Source organism: Thamnophis elegans, chromosome 3, assembly GCF_009769535.1.
Source record: "Thamnophis elegans isolate rThaEle1 chromosome 3, rThaEle1.pri, whole genome shotgun sequence".
NCBI classification, from domain to species: domain Eukaryota; kingdom Metazoa; phylum Chordata; class Lepidosauria; order Squamata; family Colubridae; genus Thamnophis; species Thamnophis elegans.
The window spans coordinates 68,160,611-68,186,726 of NC_045543.1; the positions used below are offsets into that span (position 1 = coordinate 68,160,611).

A 26,116-nucleotide genomic window follows, 5' to 3' on the forward strand; every position below is an offset into this window, starting at 1 on the left:
TTACAGTTAGGAAAGTTAGGGCTGTGTTCCTCTCTCAGTTTGCAGGGGAAATGTTGCAGGTGGTCAGCCAATCAGAAACAAGAGGATGCCAATTAGGTTTGCAGCATTAAAAACTAATAGCCCTGATTCTGATCTAGTGATATTTGAGATATTCTTGTTTATAATCCCATAATCCTAATCTGAGAAGACTGAGTGGCTGTGGATATTTGGACCCTCCGAAGACAAAGTTCTTCCATCTTTGGTTCTGGGCGGGACTGAAATACCTCAGCAGACCTGGTGCACAATCTGGATTTGTGGCTCCTGCTCGAAGGAGCATATGGCAGCTGTGACTAGGAGGATCTTTGCACACTTTCAGGTGGGACACCAGTTTTATCCATACTTGGATTGGGAGGCCTTGCTCACAGTAACTAATGCCCTCATAACCTCTTGTTCAGACTCCTGTAAAATGCTCTATGTGGGGCTGCCCCTGAAGATCATTCAGAAACCTGAACTGGTGAAGAATGTGGCTGCATGGGTAATAAATGATGCCAGATTCATGCCATGTGTAATACCACTTCTGCGTGAGTTGCATTGGTTACTGGTCTGTTTCTAATTCAAGGTGTTGGTGGTTACATCTAAAGCCTTACATGGCTTGGGTTATCCTTGGGATCTTCTTTTTCCAAGAGTCTCTACCAGTCCAACCAGATCTAGCAGAAAGGCACTCTGCAGATCCTGTCAGCCAAAGAGTGTCGGCTGGTGGGGAATAGGCTTTTTTTGGCATTGGCCCCTGCTCTATGGAACATACTCCCTTCCAAGATTAGAATGGCCCCAATCTTGTTCATCTTTCATAAGGCCCTAAAACATGGCTGTGTTCCCAAGCCGGGTGGGTCTACAACAACTTGCCACAGGCAACTCACTGCAGCCAACTTGCGATGGCCAACTCAATGCAAAAAAATTCATCATGGGACAAGAATTACACTAATATTGAAGAAATAGACAGAACAGAATAATTAAAGAAAGGATGCCAAAGGAGGGACAAAATAAAATGTGAATGACGAAAACCAAAATGTTTCTAATTTTTTTTAAAATTATTAAATTGAATTGTTGAATTGTCCCACAGCGAGTTGTCCTGCAGTGAATTGACTGTAGCACGTTGTCCTGTGGCAAGTTGGCCACCATGATTTGGCTATGGAGAGTTGACTGTGGTGAGTTTTCCCATTCCTGCCTGAGGCAAGGCGTTTCCTGGCTGCCTTGTTTATTAGTCAAATATCCTGGCTGCTTTGTACATTTATTTTGGATATTTCTATTGTTTTGTTTTAAAATGTTTTTAGTATTTTGATTGTAATTTTTTTAATTGTAAGCTGCCCAGAGAGTCATTGACTGAGATGCGTGCCTATAGAAATTGAACAAATGAATAAATAATGAATCCCTTTACTGAATATTAAATAATCCTTGTTCAGCTTCACAAAGACAAGGCTTAGGGGAGACATGATAGTAGTCTTCTGATCAATGAAAGGCTGTCACAGGGAAGAGGGAGTCAATTTATTGTCCACAGCACTGGAGGGCAGGACAAGAAGCTCATTAGAAGAAGACCCAATCTGGAAATAAGGAGGAATTTCCTGATAGTGAGAACAATCAATCAATGGAACAACTTGCCTCCTGGAGTTGTAGGTGCTCCATCACTGAAAGTTTTCAAGAAAAGATTGGAGAGCCATTTGTCTAGGATGGTATAAGAATTTCTGCCTTGAGTAGGGATTTGGACTAGAACAGTTATGGCCAACCTTTTTCTTATGGCGTGCCAAAATTCTCCATGTGATTGCTGTTGTGTGCACATGCATGCCCACACCAATCCTCCCCACCCACCTGCACATGCTCATGCGACACCCCTCTCTTGCACATGCACGAATGACCCCTCCCCAGGCTGTGGAGGCTTTTCTGAAGCCTGGGGAGGGTGAAAACAGCCTCCCTTGGCCCCCGGAGGCTTCCCCCCCCATCGAGGCCTGAAACAGATAATTTCCAAACTTCCAGTTGGCCGTTGGGGCTGTTTTTTGCCCTCCCCAGCCTCCAGAGGCTTTCCTGAAGCCCGGGGAAGGCAAAAATGGCCCTCTCGAATGCCAAAAATCAGCTATCTGGAAAGTGCATACGCACCGGAGCTGACAGCTGGCGTGCCAGCAAATATGGCTCCACGTACCACCTGTGGCACACACGCCATAGGTTCCCCATCATGGAACTAGAAGATCTCCAACCTCCCTTAAAGCCCTATGATTCTATATAACTGAGAATCACCCCTGCCATAATGAACCCGGTCTAGGCTACCAAGGATGGCTTGAATAATTTTTCTCTTTCATTGAGGGGAGAACAGAGACTACCATTCTTTGAAAACACCACTCTACCTCAGAGGCCAGAGACGTTCCCAGTCAAAGCAGTCATCAGTGGGAAAATACAGCTCCTGATGGTGAACTCTTCAAATTAAGATATACCATAGGTCTTGAACTGGATCGCCCTGCTTTCTCAGCACAATGTTCTGTAAGTCGGACTTGTCATCCCAGAAAAGGAAAACAGAACGAGATGGAAGAATACAGCCTTTCTTTTCCACCAAGTGATAATTTTGATGTTATTTGGGATGCTACCAGATGAGTCAGAAGGCAACAAAGCTATGCTTGTTGGCCAAATATCCCATGCCAAAGGCCATCATCAGCAACAAGATGGTTAAAATACCTCTGCCAAGAACCTTACAGAATAGGGCTGGATTACAGAAATGGAAATGATACCCACATAGAAGCTGACAGCTTGGAACATGTCTTTGCCAGACTTCTTGCCTTCGGTTATTCAAGATTTATAAAATACACGCAATATTGCCACCTGAAAGACCATGTAGATGAGAGATTATGCAGAACGGTGTAAGAAATGACATGCATTTCAACATCATAAAACAATGTATCATTGTAATGTTAACTTGGCAGGAACATAATCAGACAGTCACTCCCTATTTTATTAATACCTGTATATTCAGCCCTGCAATTATACTTATTTAGATTAACATCTCTTTTTTTTTTTCGATCTGGAGAAATAATGTCATGATATTTTAGTTACTGCATTTCCCCCCCACAAATTTAAAGAGTAAGCCATGAAATTGCCACCAAGTAAGCGGAACTGATTTATCTTCTTGTGTACACTGATAAATTAATTACAATTTGAAGTATCCACCCAACTAAAGGCAGCTGCTTTTAACTTCAAACATAAGCACGTTACCGCCTTTTCTTCTGAATGTAGCCAGAAGTCTGTGTTGTTGTGATGCTAAGCTGGTGGGTGGTCATACATAAAAAAAGCCAGCGTTTTGCCATGCTCACTTATAAATTGTACAAAAAGCTTTATAAAAAATGTTACTTGATACTTGCAATCCACTCCCACTAAACAACATTGAACGAATACCGATTAAAAAGATGCAGCGTGTTGCTCGCCAGAAGAGACTCCAGAGAAGCACAAAAATACAGAAATACCGAAAAATACATACTTAATGGTGATTCACTGTGAAAACAAACCAAATCTTATGATTATCCTATTAACTGAGTCAGATACTGCATTCATATAATCAAAGCCACACAATATACATCCTAATTAAGCAATTGGTCAAATTTAACCTTCAAGTGGAACTGATGAAAATCATACATATTTCAGCTAATTTTTGAAATTCAATAAGCTAACTAGAATAATAATTACTGATGTTTTTCCAGGTTCTGTCAATTATAACCACAGGACATGGAGTCCCATCTAGGTTTAAATAGTGCACATGCCTGCATGGCAGTGGTGGGTTTCAAAACTTTTTAGAACCTCTTCTGTAGGCGTGGCCTGCTTTGTGGGAGTGGCTTGCCAGCCATGTGACCGGGTGGGAGTGGCTTGCCAGCCATGTGACCAGGTGGGCATGGTCAACTTGTAAAATGTGGTGAAACTCACTTAACAATGCTCTTGCTTAGCAACCAAAATGTTGCCTCAGAAACTTTGGCATTTGAATCACGCAAGTCTTAAAGCTGTTAAGTTACAAGACGTTTGCACCCCTAACCTTTTAGAAAAAAAACCCCCAGGGATGTTCAAACTTGACAGCTTTAAGACTTGTGGACTTCAACTCCCAGAATTCGTCCTTTCACTCTTCATCTTGATGATGTGCAGACTGGCGGGGGAAGGGAGCTGGAAATGGTTCTAAATGGCACTGTAGATTTGTGGAACTTCTTCTATAGAAGAGGTTAGAACTGGCAGGAACCCACCCCTGCTGTATGATATCATTTCTCTGGGCATTGCAGAGCCTTCAGCTGTGCTGACCAGTTGCTTAAACCCTGATGGCTACTTACTGTATTGTAAAATGTTCCCATCTACCTGGATCGTAATTGGGTGAAATGAATGCTGAATGAAGCGGTTCGCATTTTGAAAGGAACTTTTAAAAGAAGCCTTTATGTTCACTGGGAAAATGAAATGGAACTCAAAAGGTGAAGGACAAATTCTGCGGTAATAAATAATTTATATGTTCTTTTTTTAAAAAAGTATTAAAAACATATAAAACATTAAAAACCATGTTTTTTTTAAAAAATGTAATTCTCTTGAACTTTAATTTTTAGTCCACCCTAAAGATGAAGGGTTTGAAACAAAGATACGCTGAACTAGGTCCAGACATGGTATTCAGCCGGTTCTCTCTGGTTCGGGCAAACCGGTAGGAATGGCTGTGGGAGGTTCTGCCCACCTTCCCCGATGTAATGCACAACCACTGTGCATGCGCAGAAGGTGATGCTCTTGCACAGATGAGGTGCATGCAAGCGAAGTGAGCCCACGCACGAGCGTGCCCATATTTGTGAACCGATAGGGACAGTAAGTGAATCCGACCGCTGCCTAGGTCACTTCCATTTGGAATGCTACAATATGTACATGAGGGTATACTATTCCTTCTTCCCAAATACAGGTAGTCCTTCGACTTAACAACAGTTCATTTAGTGACTGTTCAAAGTTACAAAGGTAGTGAAAAAAGAGACTTATGATTGTTTTTCACATGATCAAAATTCGGATGCTTGGCAACTGATTTCATATTTGTGACGGGGTCATGTGATCACATGACCCGGCCTTTTGCGACCTTCTGACAAGCAAAGTCAACGGGGAAGCCAGATTCACTTAACAACATGTTACTAACTTAACAACTGCAGTGATTCACTTAACAACTGTGGCAAGAAATTCACTTTAACAACCAGCTCGCTTAGCAACAGAAAATTGCTGAGCTCCATTGTAAGTAGGGGACTACCCATAAAGATGTGTCATGACTGGATAAGCAAAAGTGAGGAAAATGACCACTGTGCAGAAATCAGAATGGCTTGGAAATATCAGCATGAAAGCTGAAAACAGAGAACTCCCTGGCTACGCTGCCTGAGGAATTCTGGAAATTGAAGTCCACAAGTCGTAAAGTTGCCAAGGTTGGAGACCCCTGCTCTAGAGGTTAAAGATGAGACCCTCATTACTCAGATGCTACAAGAAGCCAAAAGTAATATGGATGTACTGACACAGCATTCCTCTGCAAGTTAATGAGCTCTTTTTAGATGCTCAGTGAAATAGGAACTCCCCTGCTATCTTGTCCCTGACCTTCACCAGAAGGAAAACAACGCTTATATCCATCCATATGTCAATACACATGTAATGCCAGGAGTTCCTATCTTTTGTAGTATCCCTGATCATCTGGAGATAGCATGTTTGTTTGCAAGCCTCCGTAAGTCAGTTCCAATATCTGTATAAATGTTCACAGATTGGGAACGAGGGAAGTGAGTGTGATTTGCATCAAATTCTTCCACACAATCAAAAAAATACATGAAACACACAAAAAGTCAGCCATTTAAATAAATAGCTGAAAATCAAAAGGCCTTAGTGGATGATACCACACTAAAACAGGGATAGTCAAAGATAGTTGGGTTACATTTCAAAGTCAGCCAATCTGATTTATCCCTCCCAGACTAAAGACTACACTGGAGTCCAATTATGTGCCTGTTTTGCTTCAGTTCTCCCCAGCAAAATGCAGAGAAGTGGTATCTGAGGGCTAAATGGAATTATTAAATAGATTAAGGACAGAATTATATTAAGTTAATGGAAATCACAAGCAGATTGATACACCCTAAATGCGTAAAATGTGCAAAAGCCACAAGTAAAAATGAAATTTCAAAAATAAAAAGTAGGTTAAAGGCAGAAAATCAAAATAAATTCTTTTCATTTTGCTGGGACGTAAGGGAAGGATGAATCTGTTAAATGCTTATTTTTCCAATCTAAAAGTTATTTTAAAAAACCAGGAACGGTTTTTAAAAAATCAGTGTATTTTCCATGTATTCTTCTTTTAAAAATGTATTTGGTATGCACTTTTAGTAACATATTCATTTTACCACTTTCAATTTTGTGCATTTATACCTATGTATATATTTATATAGGCTTTTTTCTAATACACACATTTTTCTATATAGTTTTCTAATATATTTATTTTTATATATATTCTTGTTTAACAAACTGAATCATAAAATTCAGAGTCTGTCTGACTGTCATGATACCCACTTGTACAATCTGCATTTGAATTTCTTGAAGTTTGTACTGCCAATAAGCAAAACTCTTATAGACCATACCTTATCTTATTGTACTTACTCAATTCAAATTTTCCTTATCATTCGCTATTTTTATATTTTTTGAGTTTTTGCACTACAATTAGTCATTGTAGTATTACTTCTTTTCACGTTGTTGCATCTACCTCACAATTTTCATGTAAGCCCTAAGTCTCCTTTTCCATTGAGTTTATTGTAGGTTGTACTCAGGGGTGGGTTTCTGCCAGTTCTAACCTCTTCCATAGAAGAGGTACCCCAAATCTACCAAACCAGTTAGATGAGGCTCCTCATGGAGCGCCTGCCCTGCCCGTGTCGCTCACTTCACACACACACACCCCCCGTTCCATCGTGGCTTGCGGGCAGTAGCTTGTGCAGCATGAATGGCCTCCTAGGACCTCCTTGAACTTGCCTAGGAGGCATGGCCACCAGCAAAGCATGGGGGTGTTCCAGGGCATCCCCCCCACTGGTTCCCCACCTTCCTTCCTGGCGAAGTTTTCCAAGGTGTGGTTTCAAAAGCAGCCTCCCATCCCTTGTGCCCGGCTCCTACTGAGCTCCAGGAAGAAGGAGAAGAGTCTTTGGGGAGTGAGGAGGAAGCACGCACACGGGACTGTGCCAGCTGGGCAACCGGTGCTAAGAAAGCGCCTCACAGTTTTTGAAGGGAGGAGGGCCGAAGGAAAGGGAGAATGCGGAGTCGACTTTCAGGGACACCAAAGTGGCGGGAAACCAGCACCGCTGCCAGAGTCTAAAGCTTTTGGCGGCTCTAGACAGGTGAGGCGGGGAACGGAGACCCAGGTGGTTTCCTTTGCTCCCCTTGCAAGGGAGTAGTAGGCGTTGTTTTTGCATTCCTGCCTCCGCTGGACTTCCCGCTCTTCTTCGCGCGCTCCTCACGACTGCAATAGATGTCCAGAAGCGGCGAGGGCTCTCGCACTGGAAGCCCAGGCCCCATTAGCCTCAAAAGCCACTTCTGGATGTCTATTGCAGTTGTGAGGAGCGGCGAAGAAGAGCGTGAAGTCCAGCGGAGGCAGGAAGTTTCTTCTTGGTTGCTAAGCAAGAGTGTTGTTAAGTGAGTTTCACTACATTTTGCAAGTTGGCCATGCCCACCCAGTCACATGACTGCCAATCACCCCCACCCGGTCACATGACCGACAAGCCACTCCCACAAAACTGGCCACATTTACAGAAGAGGTTCTAAAAATTTTTGAAACCCACCACTGGTTATACTGATTAGAAGCATGTTGCATTTCAGGTATGGGATAGGTAAAGGTAAAGGTAAAGTGAGTTTGACACCCCGCTCCTGCTCAAAAAGCTTGTGGCAACCATAGCTAGGAGAGCCTTGGCACAACTTAGAATGGTGTTGCAACTACACCCTTTTCTCAATTGTGAAGCCTTGCACTCAGTCACTGGTCATCTCTCATGTGGATATGCTTTACATAGAGCTACATTTGAAGAGTATTCGTACACTAAAATTGGTCCAAAATGTAGTGGCATGGACAATTTTGGAGGTTCCTAGGGCAACACATATAACACCACTGTTATACAAGCCACACTGATTGCTGACCTGATTCTGGATGGAATTCAAGGTGTTGGTGATTATCTTTAAAGCCCTCTATGGTCTAAGTCCAGGATATCTGAGAAACCATCTTTCCCAAGTGAGATTGGCCACCCACATGTGCTGGTAGAAAGCACTGCGGATCCCATCAGCCAAGGAATTTCAGCTGGCGAGATCCAGGAGAAGAGCCTTTTCTGCAACAGCATCTCCCCTTTGGAATATCTTTCTGCAGGAGGTAAGATCCACCCCCTCTCTTTTAGCTTTCAGAAAATGACGTAAAACTTGGCTATGCCAACTGGCACGGGGTCCTGAAGGAGGAGCTGTTGGCTGTTGCCTCCAGTTTTATTTTTTTGTAATTTCAATCTGTTTTTATACTTATGTTTGTCTGCATATCTGTATATTTTATCACTCTGGGATCTGCTCAAGTCATCTCAAACCACAAAATGTGCAGCAAATAAACCAGAATTGAGAAGACAACAACAGACAAAAAGTGTTGCCTCTGCAAAGAAGCTGAAGTAACAATGAACTATCCTTTTAGCTGCTTCAAGAAGATCGCACAGACTGACTATAAACAATGGCATGACAAAGTAGCAACAATGGTGCACTGGAAGATCTGTAAGTAATATCATTTGCCTGCGAGCAACAACTGGTGGGACCATAAAATAGTGACAGTAATAGAAAATGGAAAAGCTAAATTAGCCTGGAACTTGAGAATTCAAACAAATGAACCTGCCATTTAAGACCCCAGACTTATCAATTATATATTGCACATAGCAGAACTGAAAACAGCAGAACAGAAGAGAAAGAACTGAAGAAGATAACAAAATGCAAAGACCTGCAAATAGAAATGGAACAATTGTGGCAAAGGAAAGTAAAGATAGTACCTATATTAACAGGGGTCTTGATTGAAATCCCAAAACATCTAGAACACCATCTGTACACCACTGGCATTGACAAACTAACCAATGGTCAATTGCAAAAGGCAGCTTTACTTGGAACAGCTTTCATCCTGTGACGATACCATCAAAGATCAACATCTGCCTATCCCGGGTTTTTGGCAAGGACTCAATGGGTGGCTAAAAATGCCAAAGCCAGTCTGAATATCTGGCTGACTGTGCAATGAACCATAATAATCAGAATATAAAATGGGGGCTCACTAAAGAGTCCATACTTTCAAGCAAATAGGATATTGTTATTTATTGGGCTATGCTGAGCAAAGATTTAGCTGATCTTTTTCAAGTTGACATTGAATACATACTTATGCATTCAATTTTGAATATTCCAGAGGTGTCAAACTCAAGTTGTCACAGAGACATCATGTGACGTATTGGAACTCCCCCCCTTTCGGTAAACTGGGTAGGGGTGGGATCAGCATGTGACGCACCTGGCCCACCCACGGCCTGCAAAAGTAACACCTGTTATATATTCCATTTTTGGTTTTAAAATTTCAGGTTCTCAATTTATGTTTTCCACATTCCAGTTGCAAATATGCATAAAAAACCCTTTTTCAATAATGATACTATGTAATTCCTTGTGGCTTGGTGAGGGCACATCGTTACTTTCCTGATCCACTTAAAGGTTCTACACTCTTTCTAAGAGTACCGTGAAAGCTGAGATTTCATCATCTGGCACCACAATTTGCCTAAGTACTTCAATCACATCCACAAAACTTTCTTGACAGATACCTAGAAATAGGCAGCCCCTGCCGTCTTCTAAAAGGGTTGACTTCGTTCCCTCATACAGTTGTGGCCTGCCAGCGGCCAACAGAACTGGCAGCAGGTTCGGACAGTGAAGAGGTTGGGGAGGAACATGGGCCAGTCTTGGAGTCTGGGGAAGGCTCTGATGAGGGCTCTGTGTTCAAGGCAGAGAGGGGGCCAGAGCCATATGCCAGTTATCAGCTGCCTTCAGAGTCAGACATCAGTGAGGCAGACAAACAGCTGGAGCCTGTTCCCCGTGTGCGCATGCACAGATTTTGCAGGGACATCCAGTTCTTGGCAATGTCCCGATGGTGCCATATTTTCTCCTCTTGTTGATGACTCTGTTCACTGAATTCCATGATATATCCAATGTCTTGGAAATTTTTTTGTACCTTCTCCAGAGCAGAGGTGGGTTTCACATAATTTTACCACCGGTTCGCTGTGCACCAAAACTGTGAGTGTGCATGGCCTTCTGCGCATGCACTTTGCTCGCGTGCATGGCTTGCACACATGTGTGCAGCTTAGAAAACGTGGCTAAATAGGACGGCATAGCGCTGTGGCAAGTGGGTGGGGTGGGCCCACCTGCAGGTCACCACTACCAGTTCGCCTGAACCGGTCCAAACCGGCTGAATACCACCACTGGCTGAGATCCCTTTTATGCTTTGTAAGCTCTTTGCAGACCATGGCTTTTGCTGTAGGAACCAACTCAGTAAATGTCAGAAAAATCCTTCTAGAACAGCTGGTCTTTCTATGCTCTTGAACAGAGTCACTTTAATTGATGGCTCAAGTTTATACTATTATTTACTATCCGTTTGAATATGATTGATTAATTCTGACCGCATCCCCACTTATAAGAGGGCGTGAACCTTATGTAGCCATATTATTTTCTGATATTATCACGAAAGATCTCCCCTTCTCATATCTTACCTGTTATCTACAAAAAAATTTTTTTTAAAGCCTTGTAATTCAGTCGTAATCAGTAAAGGGCCATTAAGAGTTACCAGAAATAAAACATACATTTTTTAAAATCTCAAACTCACTCTATAGTCCTTTCCTTTCAACACAATAATTTATGACTTTTTCTATAACTTGTCTATAAATAAGTCATTAAATTCAGAAACTCTCATCCTTCATTCCTGGTCAGCAAAAATCCAATAAGAGTTACCAGAAACAATAACAAATATAATTTAACCTTGATCAAAGAAACCTAGTTTATATTCCATATCTTTTTTTAAAAATTCCCATTACCTAATCCTATTTTGCACCATTGCTGGCATTATCAGTAGATCTCTTGACAGGTAAATGAGCCTGAGAGATTTCTGGAAGTTTGTACTTAAAATATAAATATTAGGTTTAGGGATTACAATTTTATTCCTATGAAAAATTTATGTTTTGGGGAGATTTTGCTGCTATAGTTTTAGAAAACATTATGTACTCCTGGAATCATACCAGGCAGAGAAATCAATGGATATGATCCTAAGGAAACTAGATAGAAGCAATAATGATCACATAAATATAACCCTAGGAAAGAACAAAACTATCAGAAAGTTCAGATTGAATTATCCAGAATTTGCTATATAGTTAATCCTCAATTTACGACCATTCTTTCAGTGCCATTCAAAGTTACAATGGCACCGAAAAAGTGACTTATGACCATTTTTCACACTTACGACCATTATAGCATCCCCATGGTCATGTGATCAAAATTTGGATGCTTGGCAACTACTAACATTTATGACGGTTGCAATATCCCAGGGTCATGTGATCACCTTTTGCGACCTTCTGACAAGCAAGGTCAATGGGGAAGTTAGGTTCACTTAATAATTGTGTTACTAACTTAACAACTGCAGTGAGTCACTCAGCAACTGTGGCAACAAAGGATGTAAAATGGGGCAAAACTCACTTAACAACTGTCTTGGTTAGCAACAGAAATGTTGGGCTCATTGGGGTCGTAAGCCAAGGATTATTTGCACTAGACATTTCTATAATAAGTAGAACCTTAATGGGCTCCTAATGTGTAGAAAGATAAACTGACAAAGTGAACATATTGACTCAAAATCGACCTGACAATGATCTATTAGATTAGATAGTTTAAAAAGAAGAGAGGAAATAGAAAGAGGAGGTAACAGACTCACTTAAATATCAAATAGTTTATATTAAATACCTTGGCAATTTATTCTTAGCCCTTCTAGAAGGCAAAGTACCATTTTTCTGAGGGAATGTACAAGACTCCCACAGGCCCAAAACAAACACCAAACACTATTCAAATTAACGAGAAAGGAACTTGGTATTTCCTCACTCCAAACAGATCAGTGAATGCTTTTGAGGTTTGGCTGAGCTGTGTGGCAAAAGAGCCATGATTCTTTTTTCTCTTTCTTTGCACAACGTTGGGAGACTGGCTCAAGGCATCAAGTGTATCAGGATATGGGAATCATTTGGGGTTTCCATCTTCTTCCGACCATCCTTCAACATCCTTCCTGCTCGCCTGACAGAACCACACAGGCATATGCACAAGCCACAAGGCAGTTAGCTTTTAAATAGGTTGTGTTTTGCTAGTAGTGGTGCTAAAAATGCCACAATCCATGCAGTTGGGATGCAGGCCAGGAGGAACAGAGGGAAAGGAAACCCACTGGGCCTTGGTGGGTGTGAATTTTTCCTTTTGGCTAGGAGTCTTATTTTCCATTAGAAAAGGAGTTTTGTTATATTGCGTTTTAAGTAGGAAAGAACTTGACCTGATGGCAAGAACAAACTCAGTCTCCAGATATCTGCAAGAAGTTAATTGAGGATACTTTTGATAAACTTACACTTTTGATTTACTCTGGAAATCTAGGAACTAGAAGGAGTTGGCTGGAGGCAACAGGGTTTATATTCTCCAAACATACCGTGTTAACTCCCGAAATAAGTCTTTGGTCTTATTCTTGGGGAGGTCTTATTATTTTTGAGGTTCAGGGGGCGTCATGCGTAGTCACCTTATGGCTGCTGCTCTGTTGCAATATTGTCAGGGAGTGCTTATTTTAGCACATGCGCTCCAAAGCCCGATTGGACTTATTATCCGGGGAGGTCTTATTTGCAGGAAAACAGGGTATCTTTGCACAACTCCCAGATCTAACATGTTGTTACGATAGCTTGTTATTTGAACCCTTTTTGGCTCTGGGCCAGTTCAGCTGAACCTGAACTAAAATTGAGGCTTGTGGGTAGACTAGTGTTTTTTTAAAATTAGCTTAGTGTCTGGCCACCTTAAACAAACAAACTTTGTATGAACCTGGCATTAACTCTTGTAGTTAGTTTATACCGAAGGTTGGGCGGAACCTCCCACTGCCGCTACTATTGGTTCGCCCGATCCAGGCCGAACTGGGAGCAACCCACCTCTGGGGTGGGGTCAGACAGAGTTGGTATTTACTGGTTCTCTGCCCTACTCAAAATTTCCACTACCGGTTCTCCAGAACTTGTCAGAATCTGCTGAATACCATCTCTGGTGCAAAGTACACAGTTCCCACTAGAGCCAGTATTTTAACTTTCGGTTAAAGTGACATAGGCACTCTGTGTGTGTGTGTGTGTGTGTGTGTGTGTGTGTGTGTGTAATTATATAATGTGCTTCATGATGTAATCTCCATTCTATAATTCTGTACAACATCGCATCACAATACAAAAGGCATATCAAATGCACATTTCATCATTTGGGGTCATCACGCTAGAAACATCAGATCAGCAGAGTGCAATACGTTTCCTTCCATTCCTCCCAATTCTCAAGGACATGAATACAAAAATACAGTGTATTGTGTCACGAAGGTTATTATTTATTAGCATGTTTCTATGGAAATATTTTGTCAGAAAGGTGGGTCCTGCAATTAGATTATAAATATAGCCCAGGCTTTATGGTTGGGCTAACAGTTCCTCAGATAATTAGATAATGGTCCAGATGTACATCTTGTGCTAAGCCAAAGCATTTTGGCTAAATGGGAAGGGAAAATTAAATATACAGTCCTCTTAAATGTCTTATTAATGAATTGCAAAACAGCTCACAAGGGCCTTGAACTATTCAAATCATGCTTTCCCTAAAGGCCATTGCGTGTCCTCTCCTGAAATCAAAGAGAGAAATATCCCTGTTCCAATTCATTATTAGCTAAGATAGATGATTCTGCCCATTACGGATCACATTCAATTAAGCCTAAATATCTTTCTTAACAATAAAGATATTCTTTAGGTCAGAAGATCACTAAGTGAAATAAACTAGAGGGGAAAAGAACCCAAAGAAATAGAGATGAGATTCAGTTCAAAGGGTTATAAAATGTCAGGTTTTATACAGTGTTATAGATGAGCAAAATCATAACATCTGGATCCGTTATTTCAGAAAACCCCAACAATCCTCACTTCTTAAGCTGCTTCTTAAAAGCTAGGGTAAATTCATATTCATCCGAAAGTTTGAAACTAGACATTAGGTAAAATAATTCTACAATGTATTATTACAAATATAAGTGAATACAGTCCAATTGGATAAAATTGTTATTTATAAAATAAATACAATAGATACTGGTGTGTATAAACATAATGAAGATAGCCATTGTAAACAATTCTTCTTTCTTTAACCTAGTTATCAATGAGCACTGGAGTTTCCATTTCTCAATACTTTCTGGGAATTAGTCTACACTGTCATATTATTTCACTCTTGATTTCAGAAAACACTCCACTGTCATGATGTGGCATCTTTTTGAGAAAACAATTGCAAGGATATTTTTTTCCAGTTGTTCTAGTTAAATAAACAGTTGATTAAAACACACATGAATGGATGAAAGAATGAATATGTGTGTTTGTGTGTGTGTGGAATGAATGAATGAATGTGTGTGTGTGCACAACGTTACTGTATTTTTCATGGTTCCTCCCTTGATCCAGTAACTTCCCATCTTTTAACCCAGGGTTGTCAAACTTGATTTCAGTGAGGACTGCATCAAGGTTATGTTTAAGGTGACCAGACATCCCGATTTCAGCGGGACGGTCACACTTTATAACAACTTGTCCCGTGTCCCGGAGCGTTTTAAAAAAGTCCCAATTTTCTGGCTTCATGTTGAAAGCCCAGTGGATTTGCTTAAGAAATCCTAACCGGGGCAAGACAAAAGACACTCTGTCTAACTAACCTCTCTCTCTGTCTCAGTACTTTCATTGAAGATATTAAAACTTTAAAGCAAGAAAACGGACCCCCCTCGCACCCATTTTACCTCATTTTATAAGAAAAAATGACCTAGAGCTCCAGGAAATACGTGGCTAGAGAGGTTGCAAGTGTTACTTCCTGGATTTTCCGGAGGAGAGGGGCACGGAGGTTGGAGGTCGGCTCGTGTGAAAAAAATGGTCGCAAAGTTTCTTTGAAAAATATTTCCCTGACTAATTTCACCATTTCAATTTGCTCAGTTCTTTGTATTAACATCTACATCATTCTTGGTTGACTTGGAGTGCAAGCCTGCTGGTAAGTGAGCTGGGTTTTTTTCTTTTATTTTTTTTAATGTATTTTAAAATAATATTTTATTTATTGTGCATAGGATGTTTTAAAATTCTGTGTGGATTCTTTTTTTAAATTGTCTTAGACTATTTAAAAAAAGATTCTATCCAAAATAAATTGAAGTGAAACCATGTTTAAAAATTCTATGCACAATACTTTGAAATATATTGTGCATAGAAAGAATAGTTTGAAATGTTTTACTTCAATTTATTCTGTGTGGATTCTTTTTTTAAATTGTCTTAGGCTATTTAACAAAAGATTCTATCCAAAATACAAAATACCAGCTGCAGTTATTCACTTAAGAACTGTGGCAAGAAAGGTGGTATAATGGGCTTAGTGACCAAAGTTACAATGGCATTGAAAAAAGTGACTGATGACCATTTTTCACACTTAGCGACTATTTTCACACTTAGCAACCGTTGCAGCATTCTCATGGTCACATGATCAAAATTTTGATGTTTGGCAACAGTTACAATTTATATTTGTAAATTGTAGTTATGTTGAAATAAAAAAATATTACAATACTATTTTTGCATTATATGAAAATTTTTGTTGCTCCGTATAAAATTTTTAATCAAGCCCCCCCGGCCCTGTGCATGCCAGCTTTGGACTTGTGCCATAGAGGATGCCAAGAATGTGTGGTGGAGGCTGAGGGCACCAGTTCCCATTCCTGGCCCTGCCATCTCTCTGACTCACTAGCACACCCAGCATATCCGTAAGGGAGAGAAATTGCCCCCCCCCCAGCCCTGCCAGGAACAGGCCTGAGCCCCACAGGAAGAAGAAGCACACACAGTGCACACACAGTGCCAGGTGTCTGATCTCTTTCCAGGCAGGGGCTGGCACAGCAGTGGGACATGCCAAGGTGAGGAACCACCCTTCCCACTGGACTCCCCACACCAGAGGAAGTGCCCCCTTGCTCTCTGCCCGCTGGATTTGGTGGGACTGGACTAAAAGCCCTTTCCTGGAGAGAAGGAGCCAGATGCAGCACACAGCAAGAAATCTTGGGGTTTTGGCTTTGTGTGTGTGTGTGGGGGGGGGCATGTGCAAAGCCTCTTGGCTGGAGAACTGATTGGAGGAGGCGCCTGGTGTCCAGCTGTAGCCTTTCCTGGCCTTTCTCCTTAGCCCAAAAGAGAAACGGTGGGAGGGAGCCTTTGGGCCAGAAGGGGAGCCAGGCCAGGAAGTCACACCCCCCATCAGAGACCCCTGAATGCACCTTGCAAGGTCGTCTTTTGGACCAATATGTTGCAGTTTGGACCCACAGCAGGGTCCTCTGGTACTTGCTTGTCCTCCTGAGCTGCCGCCAACATGACCAGCCTGGCAGCAGGCCAGAGAGCCATGGTGGCCGAGGTCTAGCTAGAAACCAGTGGTTGTGGGTTGAAGCCTCCTTAGGAGCCTGGGGGGCTTTGGGCCAGACCCACCTCATGGAATCATTGGAGGAAAAGGAAGAGGTGGGAGTGTTAGGCATCTACATCCCCTTAAGTTAATCAGCAGGAAAGGCAAGGTAAAAATCAAATCCACTTGCTACCATTTACTTTGAAATAAATGCACAAAATTTCCTTCTTCTTGGCTCTGTTCATCTGCCCTTTCCAGCTGGGGGGAGGGGCTCCCCAAGCAGGCTCCCAAGAGGCAGTTCTGCCCCCCCAAGTTCTGCTCCCCCAAACATGACGAGCCATGTTCCCTGCTTCCCTTCCCACCCCAAATAGTACTTCCTGGGACAACGACGCCTCCATAGTGCAAGAATTTCCCCTTCTAGCTTCCCTTCAGGAGCACCAATGCCGAATTTCTTTCCACCCATTTCCTTGGCAAAATCCCTTGCATGACGGGCGGCGGCAGCGTGGAACTTGGAACTTGGAGCTTGGAGCTGCGCCGTCTCCCACTTCCAGCTCCTTCCTCTGGGCTGCACCTCCTCCTTCCCATCAACACTGACAACTGTGCCCGCAGCTCCGGCGGCTTTCCCGCAAGTGAGAGGTCGAGCAGGGAGGCCGCAATCCTTGTTTGGTGGCAACCCTTTGGCCGCAGCCAAGGAGGCAGCAATGGTGGAGGAGACACCGAGCTGGCACGGACCTAGAAATCTCGCCACATGGACTGAAGGGTGAAGACAAGGCGGGGCTGGGAGGGCTGGAGGGTTGTGAGAAAAGCCGCGCTAAGAGCCGGGCCTGATTTCTTAGTTCAGAAGAGTTCGGAAAGCTGAGGCTCTCCGTAAGCTGGGGGTTGTTCTTGGAGGGCAGCCAAGGGACGTGGAGGAAGGCCCGCGATAGTGCTGATGCTTCAATTACCACCTGGGGCTGAGAGAAGGGTTTGCTTAGCGGTGTCTCAGTTCCTAAGACCATCGAAAATAAGTGTTTTCCGATGGTCTTAGGTGATCCCTGTGAAAGTGTCTTTCAACCCCCCAAAGGGTCACGACCCACAGGTTGAGAACTGCTGCTCTAATACATGGTGAGGTCATAGAAGTAACAGCACCTTCCTAAAGCTGTAGACATTTTCATAATGCTTTTGTTCCAAATACTGTACTAATGAGAAAGATGATGGGTAAAACTCCATTCTGGATTAATGGAGGTTCTTACCAATTTTCTCCAAAGATATCTGTCTTTAAGTGTTATTTTTCATGAATTGATAGAAATGTATGGAAGTGACATCAATACTTTAAAGACTAGAAAAATAAATGACACATAAGTGGGAGGGTAGAACTGAGTAAAACTATGAATAACCAGTTTATCTAAGTAGTCCTTATTTAGTGACAAGCAATTCAGTTGTTAAGTGAAGCAACTGCTAAGTGAACCATAATTGTTTATGATCAGCTTTGCTTTGCTTTACTAAGCAAAGGTCATAAATGTGAGGATTGGCGAAAAAATATTTTTTCATCACAATAGTAACTGAAAGTCATAGTTAAATTAGGAAGTCACTAAACAGGGGCCACTGTGTATAAACTGAAAGGAGGAGAAACCAACAAAACAATGTATTCCTTACCTGGCACAAGCCACTGATGCACATGTCTAGTGACTCAGTGTAACAACGTGTTCCATCCAGGACTTTAGGTGCCAGTTCCACAATAAGGTTTGTCTCCTTTGCCTGGCACCTCAATGAACATGGGTTGTCAGGATCATTAGCGACAGGAAGCCATTCATAAAACTGTCCCTGATACTTGACATCGTTGTGTGCTGAACACTGCTGGGTACGAAAATCACCTGCTTCTGGAGGGCAATCCTAAAAACAAAGAGAAAAAAAGTCAAAAGTCTACTTAAGTCTATTCTATATAATGCTCTTTGGTATCAGTTGGGAACAACAATAATGAATAGAATAGAATAGAATAGAATAGAATAGAATAGAATAGAATAAGGGATCTTGGACTCCAACCTACTGCTTAGGCAATTGAAAATTGAACCTTGAGAAATGCATTGATTCCCTTGTGACCGGTGTCTGTCCTTCTAGTAACTGGTTAATCAACCAGTCTGCAGAGAAAGAAACAATGAAAAAAAACAACAACAACCTGGCAAAACCTATTCACTAGTGGCAAACAATGGTACTCGGTATCTATTGTGTAAGTGGGCTTCAGTAGGCAAGAACCAGACCAGCATAGGTACAACAGCTTTTATTGACTCAAAACTGGAACTGAGGAACTGCAGGCAAATGCCTGTGATTTATACTCTAGGCCCACAGTGCCTTAACCAATCATAGAACTAGAAAAAACCCACCCAAATATAAATGTTCTACATTTCCCTCCAAAACAGTTGGGTTCATCTAAAGGTTAGTTTCACTTTAGCACTGTTAACACACTATATACATTCAATACATAACATTATCTATATCTAAAGGGGCCCAGAATCATCAAAGTGTTTCATGGCACTTTCACTTGACATTCATGTAATAGTATAATTTTAAGTATGCCTTAAGAAGAAAATTGCACAGAATTTGTAGAGTTCCTCTAAGAAAACAGGCAAAAGTTACAGCCTATTTATCACCGAGAAACAGCTAGAAGTGAATAGCATGAGAGCACCACTTTAGTTACAGCACAAGAAATGGATTGAGGCTACTCTCACAAAATACTGCCTGTTCTTCAGTATTTCTTCGCAAGGATGAAGAAAGACATATATAGACCTAGCCAACTTTTCTTTGCCTTTGAAAATGGAAAATTTTAAAAAAAGGGGGGGGAAGAATCATGAAAATTGCTTGATTAAAGTGTTTGTTTATTTAAACAAACATTCTTTGCTAGCTTTGCTTTCCAAAAGGATCTAAATCAGCCAGTAACACAGTATAAGCCAGAAAAACACTATGTATATTTGTGTTACTTCAGCTTAACACAAGCAGAGAGTTTTACCATCCACAGCATCAATAACTCTTCATTTTTTAAAAATACTTTTTTTTTTTTTTTTTTTTTACTATTCTTAAAATTCCTTTTCTTGATCCACCAGGAAAGGTAGTTTTGGATGCAGTTTGACTTCTTTAATTTGTGCTAAATGTTATGCTAATATTAACAAAGACTGCCCAAATATTTTGGTGGATTGTTTGAAAGAAACCAGAGAGAAGAGGACAATCCAATTTATAGTAGCCTTGAATATTAACTATCAACTCCTTTATTGATAGGTTCAGACCTTGCAAAATTGACGTAGTTGAAAATTTCTTTTCAAGTTAGCCATAAATCACTTTAAGCCACTTAGCACATTAAAAATAATCTCTTGCTCCTCCATTCAATTCCATTTATGATTGTGACTTCCTTTTTTCTGGGGCTTATATTACAGTAAACCTGCAGTGGCTACTAGCAAATACATTTCTAACAGTGTTTATAACCTGCCTGATATCACTTTGAATTTGTCCATAGCACATATACAAATACAAATACAATAGCAGAGTTGGAAGGGACCTCGGAGGTCTTCTAGTCCAACGCCCTGCCTAGGCAGGAAACCCTATAACGTTTCAGACAAATGGCTATCCAACATCTTCTTAAAGACTTCCAGTGTTGGAGCTTTCACAACTTCTGGAGGCAAGCTGTTCCACTGATTAATTGTTCTAAGTGTCAGGAAATTTCTCCTCAGTTCTAAGTTGCTTCTCTCCTTGATTAGTCTCCACCCATTGCTTCTTGTTCTACCCTCAGGTGTTTTGGAGAATAGTTTGAGTCCCTCTTCTTTGTGGCAACCCCTGAGATATTGGAAGATTGCTATCATGTCTCCCCTAGTCCTTCTTTTCATTAAACTAGACATACCCAGTTCCTGCAACCGTTCTTCATATGTTTTAGTCTCCAGTCCCCTAATCATCTTTGTTGCTCTTCTCTGCACTCTTTCTAGAGTCTCCACATCTTTTCTACATCGTGGTGACCAAAACTGAATGCAGTATGGAGCAGTTGGCAGAGTCGCCTATTCCTCCCAATTTTATCTGAATTTCTTCCCTTTGCCACCTATGCAGGGATTTTCTCTTTAGTTGAATCATATAATGCCACTGCTGAACATGTAAACCTGCTTCATATTGAGTCAGGTTATTAGAACAACTGAATTCTCTCAGTAACAATAAATGTTCCCGAGGATTCGGGAAACATTCTTCTTGGTTCTGCTATGCTTAATGAAAGAAATACAATCCTGGATCTTCAACATGAGACATTTTGGCCTTTAAGTCTTCAGTCAAGATTACCAGTGGTAATCACTTAGGCTTTGTGAGGGGTGGGGTTTGAGGAATGATGAAATGGGTCTTTTTTTCTCTTGAAAGAAAAGCTACGGTAATCTCCGTCACTGTAATTATGAAAGGTCTAGATAGTTGTTGAGAGAAAAAAAACAATGCAAATGAACCAGAAAGGCAGTTCCACACATCAGAGGTGATATTCAGCCAGTTCTGACAGGTTCAGGAGAACCGGTAGCGGAAATTTTAAGTAGTTCGGCGAACTGGTAAATAGGCTGTTTCCGTCCCCACTGCCTCCCAGCTGATCTTCTTTTATTGCTCTGAACCGGAGAACGGAGCTGGAAAGCAGGTTAGTGGGGTGGGGAGGGAATGGGGATTTTGCATTATCCTTCCCCTGCCATGCCCACTAAGCCATGCCCACATAACTGGTAGTAAATTTTTTTGAATCCTACCACTGCCACACAACCCCCAAAAAATCTTAATAATTCACTCCTCAAGAAGCTCCTTGGAATTACAGGTAAATATCTTGTTTTTAATTTATGTGGCTGGCCCAGAATGTAGTAGGAGGAAAAACCGAAGTATTCTAATTTGAACTACCCAGAAAAACAGTGAACAGGAAGTCTGAACAGGTACTTCCTGTTCTCTGCAAATCTCATAATGCTGTCAACTGCTCCTTTTAGTGGAACTGATTCTGTTCCTTCTTAACCAGAATCAATGGGGATCTGCTTTCATACTTAGAAAAAGCTGCAAAAGGGTTGAACATTCAGGGAGCTGAGGCCCAGATCAGCCTGAGCATGTAAACAGCCTGGGAAAGTGCTAAAGCAAGTGAAACTTTGTCACTGATTTTTCTTTCTTTCTTTCTTTTTTAATTCCATGGGGGTATGGAGTCTGGTTTTATAGCTTGGCTTATTCATGCAGCCACAGAGCCAAGCAAGAGCTCTTATTTGATTCTGGCTTGGCTGAACCTACAAAATGTTCTGGCTTGTACTGATTTATTTTTATAAAGACAAAAGGTCCAACAAAGCATACAGATATATACAGAGTTCTCAGTCTAGCTTTGCTCTCAGCTGAATATGATTGTTTAAGCACTTCGTCTTTTTGTTTTTGAAACCAAAATAATAATGAAACACACACACACACACATACATACACACACACACACAGTCAACCTAGCACATTCTCAAGACTCTGCAGGCGATCAGGAGCAAGAGCAAAGTACTACTTTCCCTTTGATTTTCCTGATTAAAACAATAACGTAGTTTTAAATGGCCAAATGGGTGTTTGGAGAAGTTTTCTCTGAAACTTAAGCTGCTTGAAGAGCAAACGCAAGCATTCTGGAAAGTGTACAGGCATACCTATGCCACTGGCCCCAAGGCAAGAATGAATGAATTTCTATCTCTAGTGTGAAGGGCCAGCACAAACATGTAATATTCTCTCACAGTTAAGTTTAACAACTTTCAGTCTTTCTAGCACAAGACCCTCTCATTAGTTAGCTACTATTTAAAACAGGTTACATAGCCAAGTAGGGCTGGGATTGGTTAATGTATTATATTTTGCTGTTGTTCTTTAAACAAGTTACCATACTAATTGCAAACCCAAAGGCCAAATGGCCTGGTATCCACATTTTTGCAAGCCTTGTTCTGCAAGTCCTTTTTGTCCCTGCTCTACAGCTGCTCCAGAAAGGCAGTAGCAGCTATGGCAGCTGACTTCCTCAAACTCTTTCCTGGTGCCTGGCCAGCACTAATTCCAATCAGGCAGCTAGAACATGCTGATGAAATGATTAATCATTGTTTGCTTAATCGTGATTGTTAAATAAGCCACAATAATCAGACTCCACCAGACAGAACCCCTCCGCAATTATGTTTACCTTCTTTTCCAGAAATTTTATGGAAAAAAAATCACCTTGATGTTGATCCTGAATATTATAGGGAAGTAATCATTCCAATCTTTTTCCCCCTTTTTTGTGGGAATGAGAGAGTGTACTGCTAAGAAAGGCATGGATAGGAAAATAGGCATAAACAATCAAGACACAGCACATCAACTGGCAGGTCATCTCGTAAACAGAGCTGAGTCCAGGTGACAAGGGACCCGTGAAGAAGCATTTGAAACCATTAGGAGACATTCCACTTGATTTACTAGAAACGAGGCCGAGAAATTCCACTTGCCATTTCCAAAAGCAGCATTAAATGGACTTTATTGGAATATTTGTAGCTCTTGCCATCTCAAATGTGCCCAGCTGTCTTGACAATGGACAAGTTCGGGTAGAAAGAGGGGGTTGTGATTATGAAAGCCTCCCTACCATTCCCTCTGCCTTTAAAAAAAAAGTAAGTCAAAGTTCCCCAGATGCTGAGTTCTTACAGTTTGTTGTTCGTAAGCTTTCAGTAGTCCTCTAATATGATTTACTTCTCCGTTTGAGCTAGCCTTTGAAGTTGACTTGAAAGCTACAACTGATGGAAAAGATCTGCCTGTTGACACATAGGAACTGATTCAGTGCATAACACCCGTTGCATTGGCTGTAGTGTGTGAGAACAGAACTGTAAACCAAATGAGAGGACGTGAGTCACTACTGAATGCTTAGCAACAATGTGCCATGGGAACTCAGCCACGGGGAGTGTTTTATCTAAAACATTACTGCATTTTCCCATTGACACATCAGTAATAGAATCTCAACATCAATGGTGGGTTCCTACTGGTTCGGACCGGTTCAGCTGAACCGGTAGCGGTTTGGCGGCCTGGGTTGCTGGAACCGGCAATGACCCAGGCCTACCACAGCCCTGAACCGGCTCCCCGGTCAGTGGCGCCATCTTGTTTTTCAGTTCTGTGCATGTGCAGAACAATTTTAATTGCATTGTGCATGTGCGTGCAGCACGCATCAAGTGTGCACACATCAAGTGTGCACACGAGCGAACCCACCCCTGCTCAACATGATATTAATTCTAGAACTTGATTCTATGGACGCTCCATTTTGAATTTAGAAAGAGTAAGGGTTCCCCTCCCCAGCTGTCAGACAGCTATGGTTTACTCTTGCAGGTCTCTCTTGAACATTTATTTATAATCATGATTGATTGATTGATTGATTGATTGATGATTCCCAGGCCTCAAATCTAGAGTTTTCATATCTGGGTTGTAAAACTGTGGACCATTAGATGGCAGTAAGGAGTACTCTCTGTCTTTGAGACCAATTAATGGCTATCCTGATTATTTGAAACCGGCTACAGACAAAATACAGATTTATTTGTTTGTTTGTTTATGAAACCAGCTAAATTATATTTGTTGGATGGAATTGTCTAAGGAGAAAACTGTCTTAGTGTATCACCTTAGTTGTAAAATATCATTTCCAGAAATGCTCACTAACACAAATTCTTTAATATCTGGAGCTTTAGGTGAATAACTTAAAAAAAAAAAATCTTGGGATTTTGAAGGGTTTTATGAGATTTTTATGGGTTATATTTTTTGCTTTAAAACATTTTAGTATTTTATTGCTTTGCGTGCATAGTTTTAATATTAATTTTAAACTAAGTTTAAATGGTATACATTACTAAGATATCAGGTTGAGGGCTTCATTGTAATATTGTAAATGAAGTTAAAAGAAAACAAAGAGCTAACTTGAAGCTAGAGAACTAGGATCCAAATGAATTCTTAATTGTGACTTAGTGGGGAACTGGGGAACTCAATCTTTTCCAGCTTCACCAGTTTCCTTTAAATATGAGTTGCAATAATCACAGCTCATGAAAATTTATTGTGGGGGAAAAAAACAAAATAATTAGAAAATTGTTTAGGGTACATAAAGCATTAGTGAAAGATACATTACCAGTTGTAATTACTGCTGCAAGATTTTGTTGCACATTCATTCCAAGAGATTAAAAAAAGTGATTTTATTCTACATAAATTATTACACTTTAATGTAAAAGGATAGCTTGTGGGTTTGGGGCCCATGCCTCAGTGCCTCACTCTTGTAATTTTACTTTCCAATGGACAATTTTTCTCTCAACCACAATCATAGGCTCTAGTTTCTTTTAGTTTTTCAAAAAAACCGAATGACTTAACACACACACAATATATATGTATGTATGTATGTATGTATGTATGTATGTATGTATGTATGTATGTATGTATATTGCTGCAAGATGCTAGGTTAGACCTGCAGTCCATTCCAATTTCAGTCTCAGCTGATTATCCTACCTTTACTTGTATAATCTAGAACCAACAAGTTCCTCTTTCTGTACAAAAAGTGAGTATAGACAGAACACCCAAGCAGTCTCTTTGTAAAATCCATAGAATTACACTCAACACCACCGGACCCTGATTTCTGATTCAGCCATTTAAGATGTCTTTAAAACACAACACAAACACAACTACATTTTAATCATTCTTATCAGACAGAGCTTTTCTTTCCCTCTAATAGTATTGTAATCTCCCTCCTTACAACTCATGCTGATATTTCCACAAAGACAAATTTGATTTTAAAGATGGCCAACAATTCCTTAAATGCACAGTATCTTTTCTTTGACTGCAAACATATCATTCTAGTGTAAAAGTTCTTACCTCTATACAAACAGCAATATTTTCTACCATGGTTTTTATGTGTCCTCAGCATGACTGGTAATAATAAAGAGTTCTTATCAAACTTTTCGATACAGACAGTCCTCACTTATCGGCCTGAATTGGGGCGGAATTTCCACTGTTAAGCAATGCAGTCACTAGGCAAATATCATGTAACCACACTGCTTAATGATGGCATCTTTGGCAGTCCTGGTTGTGATCATTAGGCTGGCTGAGATGCTGTTGTTAGATAAGGACCTCATGCTTCTCCTGTCCTGCCGTTATTTCCTCTGCTTCAATCTCTTCCACACACCAATGTACCCATCATCTCTGTCCTTTTGGTTGCTGCCACCTCAGTCAGCTTCCACCTCTGCTATCCTGTACTCTGCCACCTTCCACCGACCTCTCATTGCTGAGGAGTCTAGTCGAGTCTAGCCCTTCATAGCTGCTGGCTCTGCAAGGACTTCCCAAGGTATGCATGAAGCTTCAGGAAGGCTGTGCACTGTCTTGTGAAGAGCCAGGCTGGACATGAAGAGCAGCCACCTGGTGCGCATGCTGGGAAGATGATCTTCCAGTTTCTGGCTCGTGCATACACACCAACTACCAGATCTTTCAGTTTCTGGTGTGCATGCATGCGCAAAGA

At 41.2% G+C, this 26,116-nt stretch overlaps 1 protein-coding gene across 1 annotated transcript in view; it reads right to left on the bottom strand.

Annotated features, from left to right (window-relative positions):
• ADAMTSL1 (ADAMTS like 1) overlaps positions 1 to 26,116 on the bottom strand; it is a 542,768-nt gene that overhangs the window by 187,748 nt on the left and 328,904 nt on the right. The window contains 1 exon segment of the mRNA XM_032212442.1: positions 18,295 to 18,531. Within this exon segment, the coding sequence (XP_032068333.1) occupies positions 18,295 to 18,531 (237 nt within the window).